A 24,166-nucleotide genomic window follows, 5' to 3' on the forward strand; every position below is an offset into this window, starting at 1 on the left:
TGGTCTTCTTGTTCTTCTTGAACAAGCCTAGTGGGGGAATGATGGTGGTGCTATGTTCATAAGATGGTCTTCTCCTTGGTCCTCACCCTTGGAATCTCCTTCACCATCGAACTTCTGCACAAACCTTTAGGTCAGAAATGAGGGGAAATGTCACTGCCCTTCACCCACTGCAGCTGTCAGCCGAGGCAGCAGGTGTGGTGTGAGCAGCAACGAGGTGCCGTGCTTTGTGTCTGGGGGATGTTATTGGCTTGGTGTATGAGTTCTGGTTTAATACGGTATTCAGGATCTGAAAATAAAATAAAATAAACATCCCACTGGCCTCTGGGGAATTGCTGCAGGTTCATGCTGTCAGAGCAGGATCTGGTCCTGTCTAGCCTGTCCATACCTCAGCAGTCCCAGGGAGGAGAAACATGATTTTTTTAATCAGAAAGCCCCCACCTTTTGTTCAGGGTCCCCTTTGCTCAGGGACACATCACCGCTCTGTCCTATGGTGGGTCCCAGTTGGTCTGGACGTCACAGGATATCGGCAGAGGTGACCCACCAGCTTCTCCTGTGCATCCCAGGCTGGGAGCCAAGGCTTTTGCTCTGCTTTGGCAGGAGGGTGACAACACGGAGGGTTTTGCTTTTCCAGCATGCTAACAAACATCGTCACCACGTTATTGGATGAGGAGAGCGATCACCTGCCGTGTTTGCTGGGCAGGAGTGAGGCAAGGTCAGCTCCCTACCTCGGCTGACCCCAGCCAGGACAACGGAGCGTCATCTCCACCATGGTTTTCAAGGAAAACACCAACATATTTGTTATCCTTTGGTAAAAATTTACCCTTCTTCTTGGTTTTGGAGCTGGTTGGTGGAGTTGGGCTGGGCTGGGACACACGGGGCAGTGTTATGGGGGATCATTGCCAGCCCCCTGGCTTTATCTCACCTCCCAGTTGGACTCCAAAGCCCAGCCAGAAAACACCTTGTCTCCTCTGGCAGAGCCTTGCTCACTTAAATCAAGGAAAGTAATTCAGTTTTTAACTTCTAGAGACATTTACCGGAGGGAAATGGATAGGGTGTGAATAGCAGGGCACGATTAAGGGAAGTGAAACTGGGAATGTGTAAATGAGCAACCTGATCTGAAGGGTTAATGTTTCCCTCATCAGAGGGACAAACGATATTGCGTGACCTAGAGCCCCAATCACAGCCTGACGGTGCTGCCCAGCTTGTGGCTTACGCATTTGCAGCAAATTTCTTATCTATCAGCAGCGATTGAAAAGGGGGAAAAAAGGCAAATAAAGATCAGCGGTATTGTATCACCGGCTCTCCCTGCAGACCTTGCTGTACTGATAATCATTAACTCTCCCAAACTGAGAGCCACCGCAGAGCTCAGGATTAAAACATAGCATTTCTCAAATTTACAGGAATTTAATGCATATTTGATGCTGCTTGAGGAGAGAAATGCCCAGCGTTTCCATAGCCCCTAGCTCCGCTGCACAGCCTGTGTGTGCCACGAGGAACATGGCCCTTGAAAGCAAATGCACTTTAAACCCAGCCCCTTGCTGTGGGTGCAAACACCTCAGAGTGTTTTTTTGTGCTCCTGTGGCCATGCACGAGTCGGTGCACTCAGCCCCTCTCCCAGTTATAAGCCAAAAGGACGTATTTAATGTATAAAGTGAAAGAAAGGGTCAAAAAACACGCTTAAGAAAGAAATACAAACGTCAATCTAAAAATGTATTTTATTGGGCTGCTAATAATGAACAGCGGTGAGGGCAGGGGGTGGTGAGCAGGATAATGAAAAGCTGGGGATCTGGACACAGCTGTCCCCTGCGTGCCCTGGGTATCTCGAGCATCCTCAGCGGGACCTCTCTCCTCCCCGCCTTGGGCAGGGGACGCAGAGAGTGGGGGGGGGGTCACCGTGGTCCTCCCACAGACCCCAGATGCTGCTCAAGCAAGCTCAGGTTTTTGGCACGCTCGACGTTCCCCTGCACACTGCTCAGGGCATCGGCTCGTGCAGGGAAATCAGCGGGCAGCCTCGAGGAGCTCAAGTCCGGCCTCACCGCCGGGCGGAGGAGCGAAGCAGGGGCTCGCCTGAGGGTGCTCGGCGGTGCCCTCCCAGCTCCGGGCCAGCTTCAGACCCCCCTGGTGCTTGATTTACGCTGCTGTAACTGGGATTTGAACCCAGCCTCGCTAACAACCTTTCCCTTTACTGGAAACAAAATACGTTCATCTCCTGGGTTTGGAAACCCATGTTATTTTACGTGAACACAGAGCTCTGTCCCCCATCATTAGCAGATGTCCTGCACACGAACTGCGTTTACCTATAAAGTCTGCTTACTCCAAGCAAATGTTTCTCCATTTTTTTCTTTCTTTTTACTTCAATTTGAAGTGAAAGGTACAGTATAGGATTCAAATGCCTTTGCATTACATGGGTTTCTGACCACTCGAAAACCCCATGGAAACAATGCCTTCATGAAACCGAAACGCCCGCTGAACCGCCTCGCTGCGTTTCACTCTGCCTAGCTGAACGTCCCTCTGATTTTCCTTTATTGCTTTACATAGCACTTAGCTTCTACTTATTTCAATTTTATTTCTTTATTAGAAAAACACCACCACAGATCCTGCTTCAGCTCTCACTGCGTGTCGGTATTGCTGCCCCGTGGAAGGTCGGGCCATCGCCAAAGAGGCAGAACCACGGAGCAGCTCCAAGGAAGGTGATAACCTGGTGGCTGAAGCCCCACGTGCTGTGTCCCAGCTCGCTCCCACACTGAAGGCTGGCTGCAGGGCTGCAGGACGGGAGGACTAAGAGGGGACTCGCAGAAGGATCCCGAAATTTCCGAAAATTCCCCGAGAGCTGGCCGGCCCACTCGCCATGATCTGAGCGGCGCCTCTGACTTCTCTTTGGCTCGAGGATTTAACGTTAAGGCAAAAATAAGACACAGTGTAGAAGCTCCATCAAATCTTTGGCACAACAGCAACAACAACAACAACAAAAAACGACTGTACACATGAGCTGAGAGGGGAACATTTCCCAGTTAAGCAAAGGGAAAAGTGCTAAATAAATTGCACGTACTAAAAGGTGGCTGGCTTAAAAACAATAAGAAGCATCGTCGTCCTTTTTGTTTCCTTTCTGTTCCAGAGATGAAGAAAGTTCCTTGGCCAATCGTCATCTCGAAAAGGGGTTTCTGCAAAAAAGCTGCTTGCAGTCTTCATCTGGATCATGCAACCTTTGCCAAGAACAGATGTAACTCTGGCTGGAAGCTCCTCCACCCTCCCTTCCCGGTTATTACTCCTGGAAAGAGAAAGAGGCATCGTCAGAACAGCGAGCACGTGCTGTCCTCACACGAACGACCCTGGGTGACGCACGCTGGGGTTTCCTTGGGACTCATTGACCCACGGTGCAAGCTTTTAAGGGTCTGGCTTGTGGCTACACAGCATCACCGTGTAGGTATGGCCGCGGCCAGAGTTCGTAGAGCAGAGGGGCTGGGAGAAAGAGAGAACAAGGAAGGTTTGGGGAGGAAACAGAACAAGGTAATTCGGTGCTGGCTCCAGCTCCCGCTGCATGAAATGAGAAACAATGGCAAACGCCTGCTTAGGAAAAGACCTCCGGGTCCATTTTCAGTTTCAGAAGTCAATCTCTGTACTACAAAGGGAAAGCAAGCGAGCTGGGGCAGCCCGGACTCGGGCAGGAGGTGGGGTTTACGGTGGTATTTTGGTTATTGGATTCATCCCCACGTGCACGGCTTCTCAGCCCGCAGGAGGGGCTGAGGCAGGTGTGTTTGGGTAACTGGGTTCAGTACACAATGCTAAGGCCAGGTTCGCAGCTGCCACTGGAAAACGCACAGCTCCAACGTGCAGCAGCTCCGGACAGGGAAAACCTCATCTAAACCCCCTCTGACATTAAAATAAGCCCTGTGAATATCCCACAAACAATCGTTAGCATACTTCAAAACACAGTAAAATCCTTTGGGCCTGCTCTTTCATGAGGTCACATCGCAGTTGTCCAAACTGCCTTCATCACGTGGGCTCCTAAATCCTCCTTTAAGTAACTGAGGAATTTAGAAACTTGGAAATCAGATCCCGTTTTCTGAGTCCAACCACTGTTTCTTGCTTTTCGCCAGTGGATTTAAGAGCCTTTTGGGGTGCAGTGCATCCCTGATGGTCCTTTGGACACGGTCATCAATTCTCCAGACAGACTAGTCATCTTGCTGACCATCTAAAAAGGTCAAACTCCTTAAAGCTGGGCTGAAAAGCATTTTTTTTTTTCCTCAAGCCATTTTGTTGCTGTACTCTTTCCCCTTTTCCATTACTGAATTTTATAACATTAAGGTAGAAAGTGGTGTGACTTGTTAGGTCAGCTTGATGGTTGGACTTGAAGGTCTTGAAGGTCTTTTCCAACCTCAATGGTGCTATGATCTATGTATGTATTATTAAGACACCAATGTTTTATTTTATTAACACTAAAATTAGGGTTGCTGCTTGTGAGATGACCCATCCCAGTTGAGCATCCACACCGGGTTAAGGGGACGGGGGACACAAGACCCCCACTGCCACCCGCTCCTGCCAAGTGCAGACCCTGGGGAGCATGAGCTCACCCTGTGGATTGGCACACACTGAATATGAAAACTCAGCTCATTATTGCAATTATCATCAACGATTTGGTGTCTCTGCAAACACACTACCTAGCGCTGCCCTGAGCAGGAGGAACAACTGCCCCAATTAACTGGGACTCGAGATTTTGAGTAAATGAGGGTTAGGTGTGAGAATATTAAACAGCCTTGTGTATCGCAAACGTTTGTTAGGAAATGCCTAAAACGAATTTCCAACGATAAATAATGTATATTAATAAGCTGTAAAAGAAATGCCGGTAGTTTAATTCATCACACATGGAAAGAAAAAGAAGAAAAAGGAGGGAAGTGACAAATGTTCTCTTTAATATTAAAAGCCAGCAGAGAGACAAATCCCCTGTCGCTGACTGGGACAGCAATCCTGGCGAGCAAACCCCTTTCCACCGCAGGAAGGAATTACCCCGCAGGAGCAGCCCCGTGCCCTCATCCAAAGCCACCAGAGTCAGAGGGACTCCGGTTCCCTCTCTGGTGCCTCGGGGGCTCTTTAAAATGCTGAATAAATCGTGCCTGATATCGCAGCTGGGAAAGATGAAGAGAAGGGGGGTGACCGAAGGCAGGTCGAAGTGCCACAGACTTGGGATGAGGGATGTGGGACGGAGGATGGAGGGAGGGAGCCCTCTGCAACGTGCTGGAGGAGCTCAGCAGTGCCATCGGTCCCCAGGGGCTCACGGTGGGGTGTGCTGGGTGGGAAGGGGCGCCCTGCCTCTCCCCCACCCTCTCCCACTCCAGCCAGGAGCTCCAAAGACAGATTTATTAAACGGGGTCTGCTTTAAACTAATAATCAGAACTCCCCTGGCTCTTGAATTTGACAACTGGCCCAACGACCTTGGTGAGTTCGCAGCATCCTGGAGCATTTCAATCTCTATAAATCAAAGCACTGCTGGAATTGAGTCAGCCTTTGTTCCAGGGCTTCTCCCGTCTCCTCGAGTCACATTTTCCTTTTTCTGCAGTTACCTGATAGCTGCGGGGCAGATCTTGCCCTACCCTGGGTAACACAGCACGGAGCCCACCATGGGAGGCAGGCGCTGGAGCTGCTCGGATGCCCCTCGGAGCAAAGGGGCTTGGTGCTGTCGTGCAGCAGTGGGGTCCCACGTCACGTCCCTTCGGCAAGGAAAACCTCGCAGCCCCGTTAATTTGCTTGGCCTGCGGGGAGCCCTCAGCCTCCCACCTCTGCCCTGGTCACATTTGCCCTTTGGGCTGCTGGGACGTGGGGACATCTCAAAGCAGGAGCAACAAGCACGGGGCAGGGATAACTCGTGGGGGATCCAGCCCCCCCCCCCCCGGGGACCCTCCTGCCGTCCTGCCATCCCGCAGGCGGACAGACAGACAGACGGGGAGGGTCGCTGCTCTCCTGTGGTCCAACTCCTCCCCGGGGAAGCAGGCTGGCTGCCTGCCCGCCCGCGCCTGCAAGTGTGAGCGGGGAAAGGGAGCTATTTTTAAAGAGGAACCTCTGCTAAGTCAAACTGCAGAGAAAGGGAGCTATGGACCTCATTACCAGCCCCCCCCGGCACACAGGACCACAGTCCGTGGGGAAGAAATGCCACGCAGATCACCAAGGGTTTATCGATCGCGCTGCGATAATCGATATCAGCTGATCAATACCAGCGAGCACCGACAGCCGGGACCGGCCGCGCGGAGCAGGGCTGGGAGCCGTGGCTTTATCTTGGGGCTCTGCGTAAATAAATCCCAAATCCCGATGCAGAGTTATAGAAAAAATATGCTCCAAGCAAGTGGTTTCGGTGCCACACAAATGAAGCCTGCCGCTACCATTTCTCTTCTACAGCCTCAGCCCCTGACTTGCTCGCTCTGGCAAGTAGCTGTGCCCGCAGAAAGCGCTGCTCTGAACGTTTATTTCAGTGGGAACAAGCGTTACCTACAGTGGGAAATCTGCTCTGAGCAAAGTAGCAATGAGGCGGCATCAAGGCATGGCAGAACACCACAATAACTATTTCCTATAATGCAGTAATTACATACATAACGTGAGCAATTTCGGTGCAACAGACTGCAACAAATAGAGCGGCTTTTCATTCCGTGTACGCTCCTATATCATTTAATTATCGGGGAATATATATATATATACATATATATAGCATCTTTAATTTTTAATTCCTTGCGTCTGTGCGCATCCACACACACACGCAGGCCCGGGGACTCAAAAACCCAAGAAACTAAATTCCAGCCGAAAACTTTTATTGAGCTCCAACTGCTCGCCTGTTATTCATAACCCAGTTTCCTCTCTCACAAAGAGACCTTTCGCATGGTTTTTTTTTTTTTTTTTTTTTTTTTCCTTCTGCCTTGCTAACAGCTGCTCGCAGTGTTGTATCCTGAGTGATGATGAGGTTCTGAAAGTGTTTTTTTGGAACAGATGGCCAGGAGAGAGCCGGGGAATGTGCCAGCAGCGAGCTGGGGAATGCGCCAAGTCCTGCAGTGACTGAGTACTCCGGGTTCCAGCTCGCGTGCCTTTCCCCTGCCCTCTGCCCCAAGTGGCGCCAGCAGGACTTCCCAGCTCGCGCTCCGAACATCTGGAGTCTGCGACTGCCAGAAGAGCCGGGGAGAAGGGGGGGGGGGGGGGGGGGGGGGAAGCCAAAAAAAAAAAATAACACACACACAACCACCCAACCCAACCACCCAGCCCTCCCTCCCCGCTCCGGCTCGGCTCCCATGCACGCCGCGCCGCTGCTGCTGAGCAGAGCGACCGGTGCAAAGCAAAGAGGGGAGGTTTTTTAGGGGGCAAAATTAGTTTTTTTTTTTAAATTTTATTTTTAATTTTGATTTCGAGGGTTTTTCTGGCTGTTGTGGGGAATGGGGTGCTTTGCATAGGGTGTTTGTTGGGGGCCAGGTGCTGCTCTGTGTTGACCCAAGGGCTGCGGTTGTGCTGCTTGCTGGGGGGGTGGGGGCTGCCCCATAGATATGGGGCAGGAGCTCTGTGGGGCTGGGGAGTGCAGCTCTGCACCCTTCATCCCTAATACCCTAAACAGACCAGTTAAGTCAGCCATCCTGCAGGGCACTGGGGGACAGGGCTGTGAATAGCGTCCCATAGCAGAAGCCCCATAAAATCCATGCTTGGATTCGGGTGATGCTTGGGATGGGACCCGAGCCCAGCCCCAGGGGGACTCGGGACTCTGCTGGGGGTGCCACAACCTAAATCTCCATCGTGATGTGACTCCTGCGTGTGCTGTGAAGGCCAGGGCTCGGTCCAGAGCACTTTTATAACCAACCAAAAATGAAGATTTCTTCAGAACCCGCTGCCCCCTCCCCCCTTTCAATGCAGCTTATTTTTTTTAGGAAAAAGACATTTGAAGGCCTTCAGTTACCCCCTTGGCCACTTATAAATGAGATCTCCAATCACCAAACACCCTCGGTCAAGTCTCAATTGCAACAACTTAAATCACTCTATACCGGCAGCTAGGACTGGAAGGGGATTTTTTTTTTTTTGCCTAGCCAAAATAGTCGGAAAGGCTAACGCCAACTTTTCTAATTAACACAACGGAATGGAAGGGGGGAAAAAAACACCCATTAAGTTTCCTATTGCAACAGCTAAGTCTGCACAGCAACCTAACGTTAGGGATAGCAGATAATTCGCCCTCAAAAAACAAAGCACAAGGCGACACACCATCCAGCAAATGCAACATCTGGAGCCCCGGCCTGCCAAAACAAACTCCAACCAGCTACTTTTTTGTGTGAAAAGCTCATGGTGCCCAGCACGCTGTGATCTGCCTGGGAGCCGAGAGAGAGGGAGATAGAGGCAGGGAGAGAGACAACAAGAGGGAGAGGACAGCGGATCGGGGCGCTGCCACCGGAGCAGTGCGGCTCAAGCACTGGAGGTCTGCGTTTGGGCTTGCTGGGATTTTATTTTTAAAGGAGAACAAAAAGGGAAAAACAACAACAACAACAAAAGACCCAAAGTCGATAATTCAGAGGAACTGCTCAGCGAGTAGTGGTTTCTGAGACCTGATTAAAACCACACAAGGGCTTAGAAAAACGTGCCGATTTCCAAATTAATGAGCGCGTGGTGATTTCGGGCCAAGCCATTGTATCCTCATCCAGCCGCCCGCGCAAGACCCCCCAGGAGAGACATCCTTTCACACCACCTGACATCCAGAGCTCGGATCCTCACTGCCCGGTTATCCCAGATCTATAGCTCTGCTCTGACAACAGCCTTTCCTTGCCTCGTGCCCACTAAGCCATCCATCGCTTGGCTCCAGGAGAAAGGGAGACACCTTAAGGGGCGTCCCCTCAACCCTGGTTTTGCATCTTCTCTCTCCTGGGACTTGCTGACTGCTTGGGGTTCCTCCACGATACCTACTGGTTTTGGCTTCACCTTCAACTGAACGTGCTCTTGCCCTCAGCTGGGAAAATGGCACTCAAAATAAAATGACTCCTATCAGCAAGGGTAATCCACAGGGTCTTGGGCTGCCCAGACAATCCTCAACTCGGACTTTCCTATATGGCAGAAATAGATTTCAAGACCCTTTCCAGAAAGAAAAGCAAGGCAGGGTCAGGACCGGGACCGTCCCCAAGGGGACAAAGCCCAGATTTCCTTTAGGAGAGGGTCTTTGGAGAAGGTGTCCTTGGAGGATGAGAAGAAAATGCAGATTGCCTGCTGGTGATGCTGTTTCTGGGGCTGGTGGTGGCCTGCATAGAGGCAGCAGGGCCAGTGCCCCGTGAGAGTTTCATTGTTCATATGCTCTCGGTAGGCTCGGGGCTTTTCTCCACGCACACGCTTCCGAGAGAACTGTAGAGAGCAAACGCCATAAATGGAAGGATTTTCATTCTTAATTTATTTTTTTAATTAAGGGTGGGCCCAGCCCTAACCCTCAGATGTGAACACCCTGGGATTTGGAGCCGTCTGAAATCTGGCTCGGAGTTTTCTGTCTTGAAGCTCGCGTCGCTTCGCATAAGCCAAGACAATGAGTCTCAGCCCACCGGGCACTGAAAGCCTCAAAACCAGCCATGAAGTCTGCCCGAGCGCCATACAGGATGCTCATCCTCCTCCTTTTCCTACGTCCCACTTGGGGATCCACATCCCAGCTCCCACCTCCTGCCCTGGGTTTGGTGGCACCACACTGGGTCCCTGGGATAACACCTCCTGTGGTGCCACGGACCCCCGTTTCAGGCCATGGACCCCGCAATGACCCCCCAGTTTCAGGCCATCCCCAGACCCATCCCCTGCACCTCCTCAGCCACAAGCAAGGAGGACCACATCTTTCTGCGCACATCTCGCTTGGCACTGCTACTCCAGGGGCATAAACATGGCCCGGGACAGGCAGAGGAAGCGACAGGGAGTGTGCTATTGTGTTTATTTATAAACTGAGCTTCTGCAGGATGATCTGTTGGGCTGAAGAAGAGGAAGACCAAGGAAACCTGCCCGAATTGGAGGCAGACCTTAACGACACCGGGAAGGAGCCTGCTCCCCAACTTGGCTGTCCATTCATCCATTAAAGTCCTGCTGATTTATTATCCTGCATGACAAGTGAGCCCAGAAAGCAGGGGGAAGTTCAATTCGAGTTTACAAAACTCTTTTTGTCATAAAAGCCCGAACAAAGACATCAATCACTCCTTTAATTTACCCATGTCACTTTCCAAGAGGAAAGCTGGCCGAGCGCTCTGCTTCCTCCTACCCCAGCTTGATGATGATTTCACCTAATTGGTTCAGTGTTAAGTAACCTAAAGGAATGCGATGCGTAATTAGATTTAGCCTTGTTTCCTCAAGATACCCACACGTCCTTCAGGTCGTACATCTTCCTAATGTGTTTATATGTCCAACGTCTCCATTAGCTGCCTTTTTTTTTTCTTTTTTTTTTGGTGTTGTTGTCGGGCAATTTTCGCAGAGATAAGTGTTGGATTAAACCAAACAGAAAACACAGCTGGGCGATGGCGTTTTGTGCTCTCCAACAGGCGACTGGCGGCTGGTTTCTTTTAGCAAATAACCGCCACAAGACAACGCTAATAGGATCATGCCCGCGTTAAAACGCTCCGGGTGACTAACGAGAGGAAGAGCCCGGCGCGGAGCACAGGGAGGAGAGCAAAGCTTTTGATTAGAGAAGAATGCAGTTATTGCGAGATCAGAGGAGAAAAAGCGAGAGCTGAGAAGTGGGAGAAAGACGGGGAATAAAGAACGGGGGAAATTTCAAAGGCTGAGAAAGGAAGGAAATCGCTTTGGATTTCTTTTCTTTTTTCTTTTTTTTTTTTTTTCCCCTTCTTTTGTAACTTTTACCGTTATTTGGGGGGCGGGGGGAGGCTGTAACATACCTTCCTTTTTTTAGATCTTCCTTCTGCTTGTAAGGTCCTAGTGCACTGCTCCACGCATTCAGAGAAGCTCATGTTACTGTGGTCAGCGCTGTAATCCAGGTCTGCTAGTCTGGCCAGGGAAAGGATATAGTTACAGGCTATTCTCAAGATGGCCAGTTTGGACAACTTTTGACCATAAGAATAGCAGGGAACCTAGAAAGGGTAACAGGGAAAGAAAAAAAAATTAGGCCAGATAAACAAAATACCTCGCTCGAAGCATGACAAAACAACTGTAGGTTATTTTCTTTGCAGCTTTTAACACAAATAGGAGCTCTGCTGATACGAAGCCATATGGTCCCAACAGGTTTTGCAGAAGAACTCCCCCGCTGATCTCCGCGGGAACGAAGCAGCACGAACCCTCTTGATTTCAGCGGGGCAGTTCTGCTGAACACGCCATGGCAGGATACGGCCCAGGACGCCTGCCTGTCGTTCAGTTGGCTACTCGGAGGCCAGACCCTGTTTTTTTTGGAAACCTCAGACCCTCGTGCCAGCCCCTCGCTTGCACCGCGTTACTCGCCCCAAGTAACTGAATGGCTACAGAGCCATCGGGGCCTGGTGGAATAAGGCAACGATGGTGGCATAAGGGACATGTGTCACGACCTGGTGCTTTCGTGCTCAGACAGCGCTGGTTACAGCTTCCAGATCTGCTCTGCAATTCCTACCCTGCTGCCCCATGCTGAGCATCTGCCGAAGCACCCGTCACGTTGCCCCTCTGGAAGGACCCTCATGATATCTGATGCAAGTTACCTCTTCACCCTCGAAGATTTTTAGTGTAATGTGAAACATTCAAACGATTCAAACTAAACAGCATGTGTCTAAATAAATGCATGGTGTACGTTTTCTGCTGCAGAAGGTTTGATTGCCTTTAGATCACGATCCAGCAAAGCGCTACATGTGCGCTCAATTTTAGGCACGCAACTTCGACGTGTCCAGCTTTAAGAGAAATCTTCTGAGCTCAAATAGGCCTGGGGCCCCCTTTGCTAGTTTGCAAAATTGCTAAAGGTCATTCAGCCTTTAATGCACAAGAGTCTATTGCCTACGGGAAACTGGAGCCGGGCGTTTATCTGAAATCCATCCTAGCCGCCCGGGCTGTCCGAGCGCCCGTCAATCTAAGTTTTCATACGACATCAATCACCGGAATGGCCGAGTGTCCCTCAACCATCTGCCTCCATACCAGCTTCCATCCTCCTCATCCCTCTAGGGTGTCACGCTCCGCTTACGGCTGGAGTTTTTTTAATGCCTCTTGCTATGCTCACGCCTGAGCTTCCCTTTGCTCTGCCAGGCTCATCCCCGGAGCCACGTCCCTGACTTCAGGTAAGGTAAGACAGGTTCTGCCCCTCCACTAACCCCACAGTAGCCACACGCAGATGCCAAGGGAAGGGTAGAACAGCTCAAACACAGTATTTCCCCAAATATTTGCCAGGCTCCAACCAATGCCAGCCCCATGAACCCAGCTAGATGTGCTTTCTCTGTGTTAGCAACCCACAAATGTTGATGAATTTGGTTGAGTAAGTTGAACCCCTGTCAATTTCTAGCACCCACAACATCCTTTTGCAAAGTTTCCTCCCCCTTCCTAATAACACAGCCCTCATTTTGCTTGTTTGAACTTGGCTCCCACTGTCTTCACCTCAGCTCCCCCAGTTCTTGTATGAGAAGATAGAACAACTGGTTCATCCCCGCTGTGACACTCACGTTTTCAGTCCTCCATCATCTCTCCTTCCCCTTTTCCAGAAGGAGAAGAGCTAACCTCCTTAGCTGACTGTTGTGTGGAAGCCATCCCATACCTCTGAGCACTCTTGTTGCTCTTCCCTGAACCTGCCCTAGTCCTGGCATTTCCTTTTGGAGCTGGGAGGACCAGAACCACACGCAGTATTCACGTTGTGGGTGCTCTGTGTATTTATCTAACAGATGCTGATGTTCCCTACTTTATTTTCTATTCCTTTTCTGATCACTCCTGATCTGATTTGTGACCACTACCAGGCACTTCCATTGAACAACCTACACAAACTGTAAAGGTCTCTGCTCCGAGATTATAGTCAGCTCAGAAGCTATCATTTCACATGGAAATCTGGTATGGTTTTTCCTTTACTCATCATTTTAGATCTACACTACTTCACCTGCCACGTATTGCCTGGTCACTCTGAATCATACGGTCCTTCTGTAGTTCTTGTCATCCTGGCTGCCCGCAACAAATATCTGTACCTTTGCTGAGCATTGCCAGCAAACTTCCCATCTTGCTGCTCACTTACACACACCAACATGTAGACACAGCTCCAAGCAGGGGGACCTCTGGGGTCTCCAGCCCCACTCCCTGGTCGGAGCAGGGCTAAATGCCAAGCCAGGATCCATTTCACCCACCCGTGACAGCCCTATTTCCCTACCAATGTTCCCTGCCCTTCCACCAATTCCCAATCCACAGGAGAGTCCGAGCTGCTTAATTTCTCCAACCACTTCAAGGGAGGAGCTCTGCCATAACGCTTAGGGAAATCCAAACAGCTACATACCAGCTGGGTCACCCTTATCCATGAGCATGGGGATTTTAATGAAACAATGCCATTGACCCCGTGGGCCATTTGTGTTACAGCTGAGGTGCCCAGCAGTAGCTGACCTCTCCATAAACAAGCCAACAAGCTTCAAAGGGTATTTTTCCGTACGTATAATCTCCTACTGATACCTCTGTGGAGGCCAGGAATCTATTTATCCTCAGGGAATACCCAGTGCTTTGGCCTCCAGTGGCATTTGCATGGAACAGAAACCTCTGCTGCTAACACTAACGCCAAGAGGAACATCTCATCTGCCTTCAGATGGCCATACCTGGCCCCAGATGCAATAAGCTGAGGGTTATTTTGAAAGCACTGCTTCGGGCAGCAGAAACACCCAAGCCTCTTTCGACACTGATGTAGCAAGAGCAGTGGAGATCCCAGATCAAACGGCAGCGGGGAAGACCAAAGCAAGGCGGAAACTAAAATGGAAAGATTCAGTGAAATGTGGGAATAATTTCAGAATTAGAGCAAGGAGGAAGCTAAATCAAGTGGAAGGAAAAGAGACCACGAAGTCCTTGAGGCTGATGCACAGACGCTGTCCAGTTACAACACGAGAAGCCAGGCGAGCGCCTATTCCCCTCATCTGTTTTGCTCTCTTTGTGCTGTTCTTTTTTAATTATTATTATTTAAAGAAGAAACAAAATCAAAACCAAACTGCTTTGTGGGGCATGTTTGCTACAGATTCCAAGAAAAGACCTCAGTGTTAACAGAGTTGACCAAGCCCTCGGCTGGGATTACACAACCCCGTTTCCCACACGCTGCAGCAAAGTCCAAACTGGAGCTGCCCCGTGCGTACACGGGAAGCATTTCACCTCAGATACCACAGCGATGGGTGCAGGGCACGAACATTAGGAGATAAGAGTTTTTTTTGCCATGGTAACGGTGTTAGAATAACTGTTTTGTAGGAACCCTCCCTGTCTTGGCTCGGCTCCTGCCATTTGAATGCTTCCTTTTGAATTAAACATGGGAAATTGAGAGAGGAATGAGCCACTTAGTTCAGATCCAGATCCAAAGCTTCCCCAAGTGTGTGTGGGTGTGTGTGGGAGGGGGGTGAAGAAAGCAAATTTGGTTTGGGCCCTTCATTAGCACAGAGACAGCAGCAAGGAGGGGACAGCTCTGCTCGGGTTGAGTGAAGGGTGTCGGTGACACACCTGGATGCCTAGAAATCTTCAAAATTCAACCCAAACTGGACAGAGTATCTTCGAAACGGGAAAAAAATGCCTGAAGCCAGCATGGCCATGCAGGTGCCATCCTCCCAGCTCCCAAGGGACCTGTGTTATGTGGGTCTTCATCAGGAGGAAGCACAGGCAGGTGTCTGCCATGCTCCTGGGGACTGATGACCCTTTTCCTCCTGCCTTCCTCCCCTGCTCATCACGTCAGAGCCCGACAGGGAGAGCTGTGAAGACGGGAGCTGAGAGGGTTTGCTTGGTGCCAGGAGGAAGCAGGGGAGAGCTCGGATTCCCCTGCTGTTAATTAAATCGTTTCCCTAATCTGACCTCATCGATTTTCGGCAGCGCAGCTCACCGTCCTGCCCGCTACATTCGCAATGATTAAAAGGAATTAGGAAGGGGCTGCAACTGAAATTTCACACCGATCCGAAAGAATGCGGCTGTCTGCTAGGAAGGAAGGGATGCTGGCACCTTCCTTGGCTTTGGGAGATCAGCAGGGACCAGGGCTTCGGCCGGAGGATGCCCGCTGGTCACGGCCGTGGGGCTCTGCAGCCTCAGGGACCTTACCAGTGACCCCCGGGCTGACACAAGGCAAGATGGGTGCTCTTGAGACAGATTCCCAAGCAGAAGAGCTCTTTTTTTTTTGGCAGGAAGATGGGACGGGATGTGACCTAACAGATCTCTTCCATCCTTGACGTCTGCGATCAGAGGCGGTGCCCTCGGAAGCCCAGAGATGCTCCCTTTGAAGTCCACGGGCCATCTGCCAGGCACTTCGCTGTCGTCCACCAGAGACACGAGACAGAGTCGATTCCCACCCAGGGCACAGGAGAGGAGCCAGGGGGATGAGGTTGGGAATTTCAGGGGAATTCGGCCCCTGGGCTGCAGCAGTGGGGACGGGGAGGCAGACGAACGCCTGCAGCACGCCGTGAGCTAAGCCTTCCTGACAGCCGGCTCCTCCGCAGCACGCCGTAAGCTGCTGAATCTACCTGCCCTCTAATTCATCTGGTTTATTTTTACGCTGGGAGTTAAAACATGTCAGGGCCCCCCCGGGAGAGAATTTGGCTGCCTCTTCCTCCCGTCCTTTCAGAGCACGCTGTGAAACTTCACTGCCTCATTGTCTGTGCGGTGCTGTGTGCCAAAAATATTTCCAGAAGGTTCACATAAATGTCCGGTGCTTCATAGTCCTGGCGTCCTCACATCGCTCCTTCCACCCCGCGATGAGCTGGATGTTTGCTGGGGTGAAGGCATCTCGGGGACATGCGGCAGGTCGGGGCAGAGGGAACTTCTCCTGCCTGTCACCTCTGCAGGGCTGGTGTCTGTGGAGCTACTGGGAGGAGGAGGAGAGATTTACGGCCTTGATTAAAGGCTGAAGGCCTTGTGCAGAGCATCACCGCTTGGTTTTGAGTCATGTTACTTCCCGGAGTAGGTTTGGAGCAGGCATTTTTCTCTCTGTGTGGTTTGGGGTGAACGCATGTGGGTCTGACTGGTTGTTGGTGCGTTCACTTTTGCCGGTAAAGGGCTTGGTTTCCCCACCTTGCTCGCAGTTACGTCCATCCCCCGAGTCCTCCAGACACCCCAGGAGGGACGATGACGACTCGTACATGATGGAATCCTTCCAGGTGGAGCTGCAGCATCCTTTCATGGTCCTGCCGGTCCCCCCCCGGCACACCAGGCTTTCCGTGGGTGGATATGGAGATGGCAGTCACCACACCAGGGAAGCAGCCCATGAAACAAAGCCCATGAAGTGCCCGAAGCCAGGACCCAGGAGAGCCTCTGAGCAACGCCCCAAAGGATGAACCGTGATCCCATGGGCTCATCACACACCTCCTGTGATGTACAGCTCCCGGACAGGGAACTTTGCAGCACTGAGGACATCGGCAAAGCCTGATATGCCTCTCTCTTCCCCAAACATCGCTCCTCCTGCCCATGGCGCGGAGGCAGAAGCTGCCACCGACATCTACTGCAACGAGTGGGACCTTCAGGGCCCCTTCAAAGCAGGGCTTTGCACCCAGCAGGCCCAATCCTGCGAGCTCTGCGGGCAAACGGCACGGTCTGCAGGGGAGCGGCCTTGGATGCGGTCCCAAGCCCCAGGTCCCGTGGGCGTCGCGGCGTCGGGTGCTCCGCAGCTCCTTATTTCGGCCAGCGACGGGCAGCTATTTTATGCCGTCGGTGTGGGAGGCTTTGTCTCTCTGCCACCAGCAAAGCACCCGGCGGCCAAACTGAGCTTAAAAACGTCAGCAAGAACAAAAGCAGCATCGCTCGGGCGGCAGCACCGGCCCCGACCCAGGCGCCTTCTCCTCTCGGGTGGGTCCACGCGGTGAAATAACCGTGCTCCTGGTTCGCTCCCAGCCCCTGGCTCCCCCGGCGCTCGCATTGCAGGAACATGAGTTCACTCCTTGGAGCGAATGAATTGGCTTCCTCCAAACAAAACCTAGGTGTGGTGCTGGGTGAGTTCACCCCAGGGATCCCTTCCAAACAGCAGTCTGGTTAACGCTGCCCCGGGCCTGGCTCCGCTCTGGCTTGGATGGTCCTCCAGCACCGTCCCGGGATGTTTTACACCCTCAGAGCTTCCTGCACATCCTCGGAGCAGGCAGCACATACCCTCAGTGTCACGCATGAATAATATCACACTGCAGCAAAGCCTTACCTTACTGTAGGCGCTTTGAACCGCCTCCCAAAATAACAACCACACAGGGGGTATCACAGGAGAGAGGCTGGGGCTATGGGGCGCAGCAAATCTCCTCCAGAAGGGGCCACCCCAAGTGGGGAACGCTTTATTAGGTGACATTTTAGCAGGGTGGCTGTCACCTCTGCCTCTGAATGGGCCAAATTCTGCCGGGGAAGAGGAGACCAAGCTCCATCAAAGCTGTGGCCACCAGGCAGAGCTGGAGTTTTCTTGCTCCCTTGTCCCCAGCAGAGCAAACTGGGACTGGGGTGGGATGCATTGTGTTGTGAAACCAGAGGTATGGGGCCAAGGAGACGCAGGTTGGGGACAAAGACCCCGGGGGACGTGCTGCAGGGTAGCATCCCACCTCCCCGCCACTGGGCCTGCAGCCTGGAGAGTAATTTGAGAGTGGCTGAAGGCCGGGAGCAGCGGCTGGACGCGAAGCCCGGCTGGAGGAAAGCAGGCTCCTTCCTCCGATTTCAGCGGGAGCCGAAAGAAAACACAGAGGTTAGCGCGGGGTGGCGGCGGCAGGCAGAGCAAATACCTCCCGACAGCAGCGGGATTTGTATCAGAGGATAAAATCAGCAAAGGGAGCGAACAAGCCTCCTCCTTGGTGACATGCACGCATTGTTTTCAGGAGTTTTGTCCTTTTGTCTGGGCTCTCCCTTATTTTCTCTCTCCGTGCATTGCTCCAGGCCAGTATTTTGTCATCTGCTGTGGCTGTTAAACCCCAGTGCCAGCCTGCTCTGCCCCGACCACGCTCTAAATAACTGCAGCATCCCTCTGGGCTGGCTCCAGTCACCGAGCCGCCCCGGTTAATGATGGCAAGGCACGGGGGATCGCAGGGGGAGCAGAGCACTGGGATGGGAGACCCGGGGAGCAGGTGACGGAAGAGGCTCTCAGCCTCCCTGCCACGCAGCAAGGACACAGCCAACACCAGCTGGACACGGTGTTGTGTCTGCAAAGGCGACAAAGAAGGTGACAAATTCGGGAAGATGCACAAAGAGGGTGAGCACGTGGTGATGCTTCCCCAAAACAGTCTCAGGCTCCGTGGGTTTGTGATGAAGGCAATGCTCGAGCCGCAGGTCCTGCCTGCATTTAGTGCCCAGCTTGCTCCTGCAAAGCCCTACAGATGGCTTGCACCAACGCCACCCCATAACCCTGGGGCTGCTGCTCCTGATGTGCCACCAGGCTCCCGGCGGGAGCGAGCAGGGTATTTTCTGCACCGATTTAACTACAAGCCGCAGCAGTCACGTGGATGCCAGCAGCTCCAAGTGAAAGGATGCTACTTGGGGGAAAAACTCAGCTCCAGCAGCTAAAAAGCCCCATAAAACTCAAAAATATCCCCAGAACCCACAGGAGTGCAGAGAGCGAGCCTGTCAGCTGCTAAAGCGGAGAGAGCCCTGCTGACGCAGTGGTGAAAAGATTTAGGAAAACGCCGATGCACTTCAAGGGAAAATAAATGTCTGTGGACACATTTGCTCCCGGCGCAGACCCCGGCTCTTTCTCGAGGAGGAGCTGGACAGCAGTGCTCCGGAGAGGAACCAGATGTGCAAGCGAGCAGATCGGAGAGGCTGCTGCGGTTGTCTCCATCCACCGAGGGAGAGTTTGCTGCCACCTTAGGGTCTGTCGGCACAGCCGAGAAGCGCGAGCGCGACCCTCGAGCGTGCAAGGTGCTGGGGGGAAGGGTTCTGGTGTTTGGGTGCCCGTGGGGAGCCCTCCAGGACACGGTGCAGGAGCCTGCAGGGCAGTGCCTGCATGGATATCCAAGGAGGTGGAAGGAGGGGCAGGGGCAGCACCCAGGAGCGATGCTCGGAGAGGCAGCAGCAGAGGGAGAGCAAAGCACAGCGAGGTGTCTCCCCTTCTTTTAGGTGTTTTGGAGCAGGCACACAGCGAGGCGGTGTTTTCCGTAGGGAAGCATGTTGTCAGCCTCGAGGCCTCCACCAAGAGAAGACTTTGAGAAATGAAACCTGGGGGATGCAGGGAGCAAAACCATCTCCAGGCTGAGATCTGAAGGCCACAAGTGCCGGGACTGAGGAGAAGGGGCTGCATCTCAGGAGCAATTTGGTCCCACTTCCAGCATCGTGACCCTTACGGTGAGAGATCCCGGTTCCTCGTGGCCGTGACACAAAGGTGTGAGGACAGTGGCCATGGCACATGTGTCCCAACAGCGGGCTCTGCCTTCTGGAGCCAGCAGCCACCCATCCATCTCCCACCTCGGAGGCGAGCTACGGGCTCAGCGGCACGGCTGGATCAGCCTCTCCTTGTGTGAAACGATCCATGGTCGGCTCTCTCTCCACCACGAACGAAGACAACAACAACAAGAAGCCTCCTGCCATCTGGGGAGCCAGCCCAGGCGAGCCGAGACACGTGTGCCATATGCACACAGCTGCGGCGCGCGGGGATGCCGCTGCCGCCCGTCTGCCCGGCACGCTGCGTGCCAGCCGCTCGCTTTGGGGTCGGGAAGAGCGGGCATCACGCTGCGATGCCTTGTCCTTCCTCCTCCTCCTCCTCCTCCTCCTCACCTGGCATGGTCAGGCACCCTACAGCTTGCCCACGGTGGGCCCGACCCTGATTTGGGTTTCACCTCTTGCACATCCCCAAGGAGGGGTGTCTCCAGCCCCGTGCCCCCCAGCAGGGTGGGGAAGGGGACGAGGTCCCTGGGGGTGCTGGGTGCCGCCGGATCCCGCACCCTGATCCCGGCCCGGGGAAGGGCACGGGGCCGGCCGCACGCAGCCACTGCGCTCCTCGGAGCTCTGCGGGGACGTATCAGTTTCAAAGCCTCAGGAAAAGGTTCCCAGCTGGTTAAGAGCCTGATCCGTGCTGACAAGGAGGGGACAGGGGAAGAAGGAGAAGCAAAGTGAGCTCTGCGTGCAGCCTCGCCGGCTGACAGCAGCCGGGGATTTCACCCTGCGCGGGGCTGAAGGCTTTTTGTACACCTGGGGGTGTGAAAAGACCGCGAGGAAAACCCCCCCTAGGGCGTCCATCTCCCAAAACGAACCTCCCCGTGCTCTCGCTTCACAGCCCCGCTGGCCAAGAGGTGGCAGAAAGCAACGTCCCCGGCTCCAACCCGCTCCCCAAAACCTCGCTGACGGGCGCGGATGGTTTGAGTGACAAGCCAGCGCCGCGCGGGCGTGCAAGGCGGCTGCCTGTCACCTGATGTCACGCACGGCACCAAGCACGCCGCTGGCAGCCCGGCCAGAAATGAATCCAAATGTCACCCGCCCGGTCGGGACGGCCAGCCCACCCCTCAGCAAACCGCTCGGAAAACCTCGCAGCAGACGTTTCCTGGAGAATGATCGCTTTCTCTCCGCAGGGCGAGCACAGCCCCGTCAGTGTGCTCCGGTGCCGACCCTGGAGACTGGCTTTCACGGGAAGAGAGGACAGCAACTTGTTCTCCGGGCTCTTTGGGCTCCCAGCTGAGTCCAGGGCTGAAATGATTTATGGAGACAGGGCCAAGGCCAGGAATCTGAGGCTTTTCAAGAGTTGCCCATTTCCCCAAAGAGCGCGGCTTTAATTTGTTGCTTGCCTGACTTGCGCTTGAGGCTGAGCCTAGAACAAGATTGCCAGTGATTTGGGAAATCAGTGCTACTTCCCCTTGCGGTTTTGGTGGTGTAGATGTCTGTCCATGGAGAATTAGACTGACACTTCCAAGCGCGTTTCACGCAGTCGCCAAACAACCGAGATAGGGAAGCGGCTTACAGAAACAAAATCCGTCCGGCCTGGAGCCTGCATTTACAAGGGGCAGTCTCTGAGCACCGGAGGTACAGCACCCAGCACGTCCTGGATTGCTGCGATTAGAGCAGAAGCTGTCAGATCCCACAGCCACGTGGTGATTAAAACCGCTCTGATTTAGGTGCCCATCCTGATGCATGGCCTCAGCCTGCGCTCCCTGCCAGGTGGGAGCCTTGCGGAGCTGGGTGCTGGGGCAGGATTAATCCTCGGGGTGCAGCCACCCAGCACCCAGCGGTCACTGGGAAAGGCTTGAGGCATCCCGGAGAGAAAATGAGGTGGGAACATGCAGGGCTGAGCCCTAAAGCGAGCACACTCGGGGAATAGGGGCAAAGCTGGAAGACGGTAGCCAAAAGCCTGCCCATGGGGGTCTGTGAGCCCCCCGCCTGCAGAGCTGCCCCCACTGGGCTGGAGGGACCAGCTTGGGGTGTCTGATGCTCGGCATGTCTCAGAGATGAATCTGCAGCCCTCCAAGCCCTGCACATCTCCTCCTTCCTGAGCACCTGGATCAGTCCTGCTGGCAGCTGGTGGCACAGCCGGCACGGCTGGGGTTGCAGCCTGACAGCAGATCCCTGGCCAGCAGCGAGCTGCTGCGGGGTGCCTGCCCACATGGAGGTATATAGGGCCCTAGTGGGGTCGGGCACTGATTTATCCCCACGGGGAAGGCACAGGAACCTCGACGCCGGGGCACGGCGTTGCTTCCTTCCCCAGATCCCCCATCACCTTCCACGTGCCAGGGAGGTGATGGGGATGGATGGATTTTGTCCAAAACACTGTTTACCTTTCGGAAGCTCCACCCTGCCAGCGAGAACGCCCCTATTATTCATTCACGGGAGCCCACGAGGATTTTTCAAGACCTCTCGAGGAGAAAGCCCGGCACTGTACACACTTCAAGCAGGCGCTATAGTAAAAAGCACGGGAAACTAGCCTGGAAGGGAGCCCAGCCTAACTCAGCTGTCACACTGAAAGCTTCGGGGGTGGCTGTGGGAACCCCACGGGGCCTTAGGGGCGAGGTACCCTGCGCAAAAATCACTTGGGGGGGGGGGGGCAGCCCACCCACCCCAGCAGCAGAGGCAGCGAGCACACGTGCTCTCAGGACAGGAGCATCACCCCGACCCGCAGTTTGGGCACACGCCTCCCTTCACCCTCGCTGTTTGCTCAGAGCGGGGTTTGGGGGGTTTATTTCATTTCCCTCTGTTCCGTCCTGCCTCCGGGGGAAAAGGTCCAAAAGTTTCCGAGCGCGAGCAAAACCAAAACCCCTTATTTATCCATACTGTCAGTAGAGTTACAAGTAAGGCTGGGGCTTCTAGGCATTCCCAGCCCGCTTCCCCCCCCTGCACCCCACAGCAGCCTTTCTCCCCCAAAATCCCAGCTCCCTCCCGGGGGGGGGGGGGGGGTTGCAGCACCCCGAAGCGGGCTGGAAACCAGGCGGGGAGGAGCGGACGGACAGCGGCGACGGGGACGGACAGACAGACAGACAGACAGGCGGCCGGCCGGCCGGCAGGTACCTGCTTCCTCAGCGCCTCGAAGGCGGCGCTGATGGTGTGCACCCGGGTCCTCTCCCGGGCGTTGGCCAGCAGCCGCCGGGTCTGCTGCAGGGCTTTGATCTCCGGCGACACTCCGGCTGCTTCGGAGGCCCGGGGCCGCGGGGAGGCAGCGGCGGGAGGCGGCGGCGGAGGCCGGGAGGCTGCGGCGGAGGCTGCGGGGGGCGGCGGCGGCGGAGCGGAGGCTGCGGCTCGGAGCGCGGCGCCCCGCGGGTCCCAAGCGGCCGTCGGGGCGTCGGGGGGAGTCGGGGGGGCCCGGAGCCCCGGCCTCCTGCCGCTCAGCACTTGAAGCTGGACGCGGAAACTTTTGCAGCTTGGCTGCTTGCGCCTCAGCCGCTTCAGGGAGCCCAGCTCCGAGGTGCAGAGGCGAGGCCAGGGCTCGCCTTCGCTCAGCGGGGTGCTCCGCATGGCGCACGGCGGCTGGGGGAGGTCGGGGAGAGGGCGGGGGGGGGGGGAGCCGCAAGGTTGAGCCTCACCGCTCCGCTCCCGGGGCCGCTGCCTGCCCGTGCCTCCAGCCTCCCATCTGCTCCCCCCTCGGTCTCGGCGGGCAGCGGAGCCCCGGCTCTGTCCGTCCGTCCGTCCGTCCGTCCGTCCGTCTGGCTGGCTGTCCGCTCGCAGCGCCGGCAGCCGGCCCGCCGCCGCCGCCGCGGCGCAGATGAGCGGCTTTAAAGAAACAGGAAGGCTGGCTTTTTTTTTTTTTTTTTTTTTTTTCTCTTCCCAAAACAGCTGTGCTGCCAATCTCCTTTGTTCATCCCCCCCCCTCTTCCCTTCCCTTCCCTCCCACCCCACTCCCACTTTCTTCTTTAATCTCGCCCTTCCAGGCGATGGAAGAGAAATCCTGCCCCCCGGAGCCTCGCCGCGACCCACACCGTGCGCGCTCTGCGGTTTATTTATTTAATTTTTTTTTTTTTTTTCTCACCCCTTTCCCTCCCCGGGGAAATCGGGGATTTGCTGTGCTTGCCGGCACCCCCCTCACACACACACTTTTCCCTTCCTAACGCTCGTTTCCCCCACCGAAATGCCGAGCTGCGAGGCGGGGGGTGCCCGGCTTCACGCCGCCTTCCCAGCCGTGCGCGGCGGGATGGGGAGCGGGGGAGGCTCCAGCACCCTCCCGGTCCTCTCCCTTCGCCCCTTTTTTGCCCTTCGTGCCTTCCCCAAAAGCCGCTCTCCTTCGGTTACCGCTCTGCTACCGACTCCAGATCCGCTTGGGATCCTTATTCTCCTGCAGGGAGAACGAGGCAGCCAGGACGCGGGGGGAAATGCTGCTGGCCCCGGCCCCCCCCCCCCCCCCCCCCCCCCAAGTCTCCTGGCTGGAGCAAGCAGCCCCAGGGCGGGGTGAGGATGGGGTGAGAAAGGGATGGAGATAACAGGGACTTGCCTGGGGTCACCGCCAGAGCAGTGGCAGAGCCGGGGATGAGCTGTGTGCCACGGGGTTGTAGGAAAATGCGGGTTGGAAGGGACCTCAGGAGGTCCTCTGGCTTTTTTAGGGGTATCTGCACTATCTGGGCACCTGGCTTCTGTTTTCCAGTCACTTGGAGCCCCCAGAGATTGTGCCATGTTGAGAACCAACGGGCTGTAAGCTGTGAGATGCTTGTATTCACTGCTGGAAAAGGGAAGT

At 54.5% G+C, this 24,166-nt stretch overlaps 1 protein-coding gene across 1 annotated transcript; it reads right to left on the minus strand.

Annotated features, from left to right (window-relative positions):
* Nucleotides 1–1,697: 1,697 nt before the first annotated feature.
* Nucleotides 1,698–23,008, minus strand: ATOH8 (atonal bHLH transcription factor 8). The gene is made up of 3 exons (XM_048047474.2): nt 22,513–23,008; nt 10,857–11,048; nt 1,698–3,268 (listed from the first exon to the last, which is right to left on the minus strand). Exons 1-3 carry the CDS (start codon nt 22,954–22,956, stop codon nt 3,263–3,265), a joined length of 642 nt encoding a protein of 213 aa, XP_047903431.2. The 5' UTR covers nt 22,957–23,008; the 3' UTR covers nt 1,698–3,262.
* Nucleotides 23,009–24,166: the final 1,158 nt, after the last annotated feature.

Source organism: Anser cygnoides, chromosome 4 (genome assembly GCF_040182565.1).
Source record: "Anser cygnoides isolate HZ-2024a breed goose chromosome 4, Taihu_goose_T2T_genome, whole genome shotgun sequence".
Lineage (NCBI taxonomy): Eukaryota > Metazoa > Chordata > Aves > Anseriformes > Anatidae > Anser > Anser cygnoides.

Excerpts from the sequence above, each read along its gene's own strand:
- ATOH8 (XM_048047474.2), bottom strand. The coding sequence starts at position 22,956 with ATGCGGAGCACCCCGCTGAGCGAAGGCGAGCCCTGGCCTCGCCTCTGC. Across the intron at positions 11,049-22,512 it reads TCGAGGCGCTGAGGAAGCAG|GTTCCCTGCTATTCTTATGG; the intron begins GTACCTGCCGGC and ends TACCCTTTCTAG.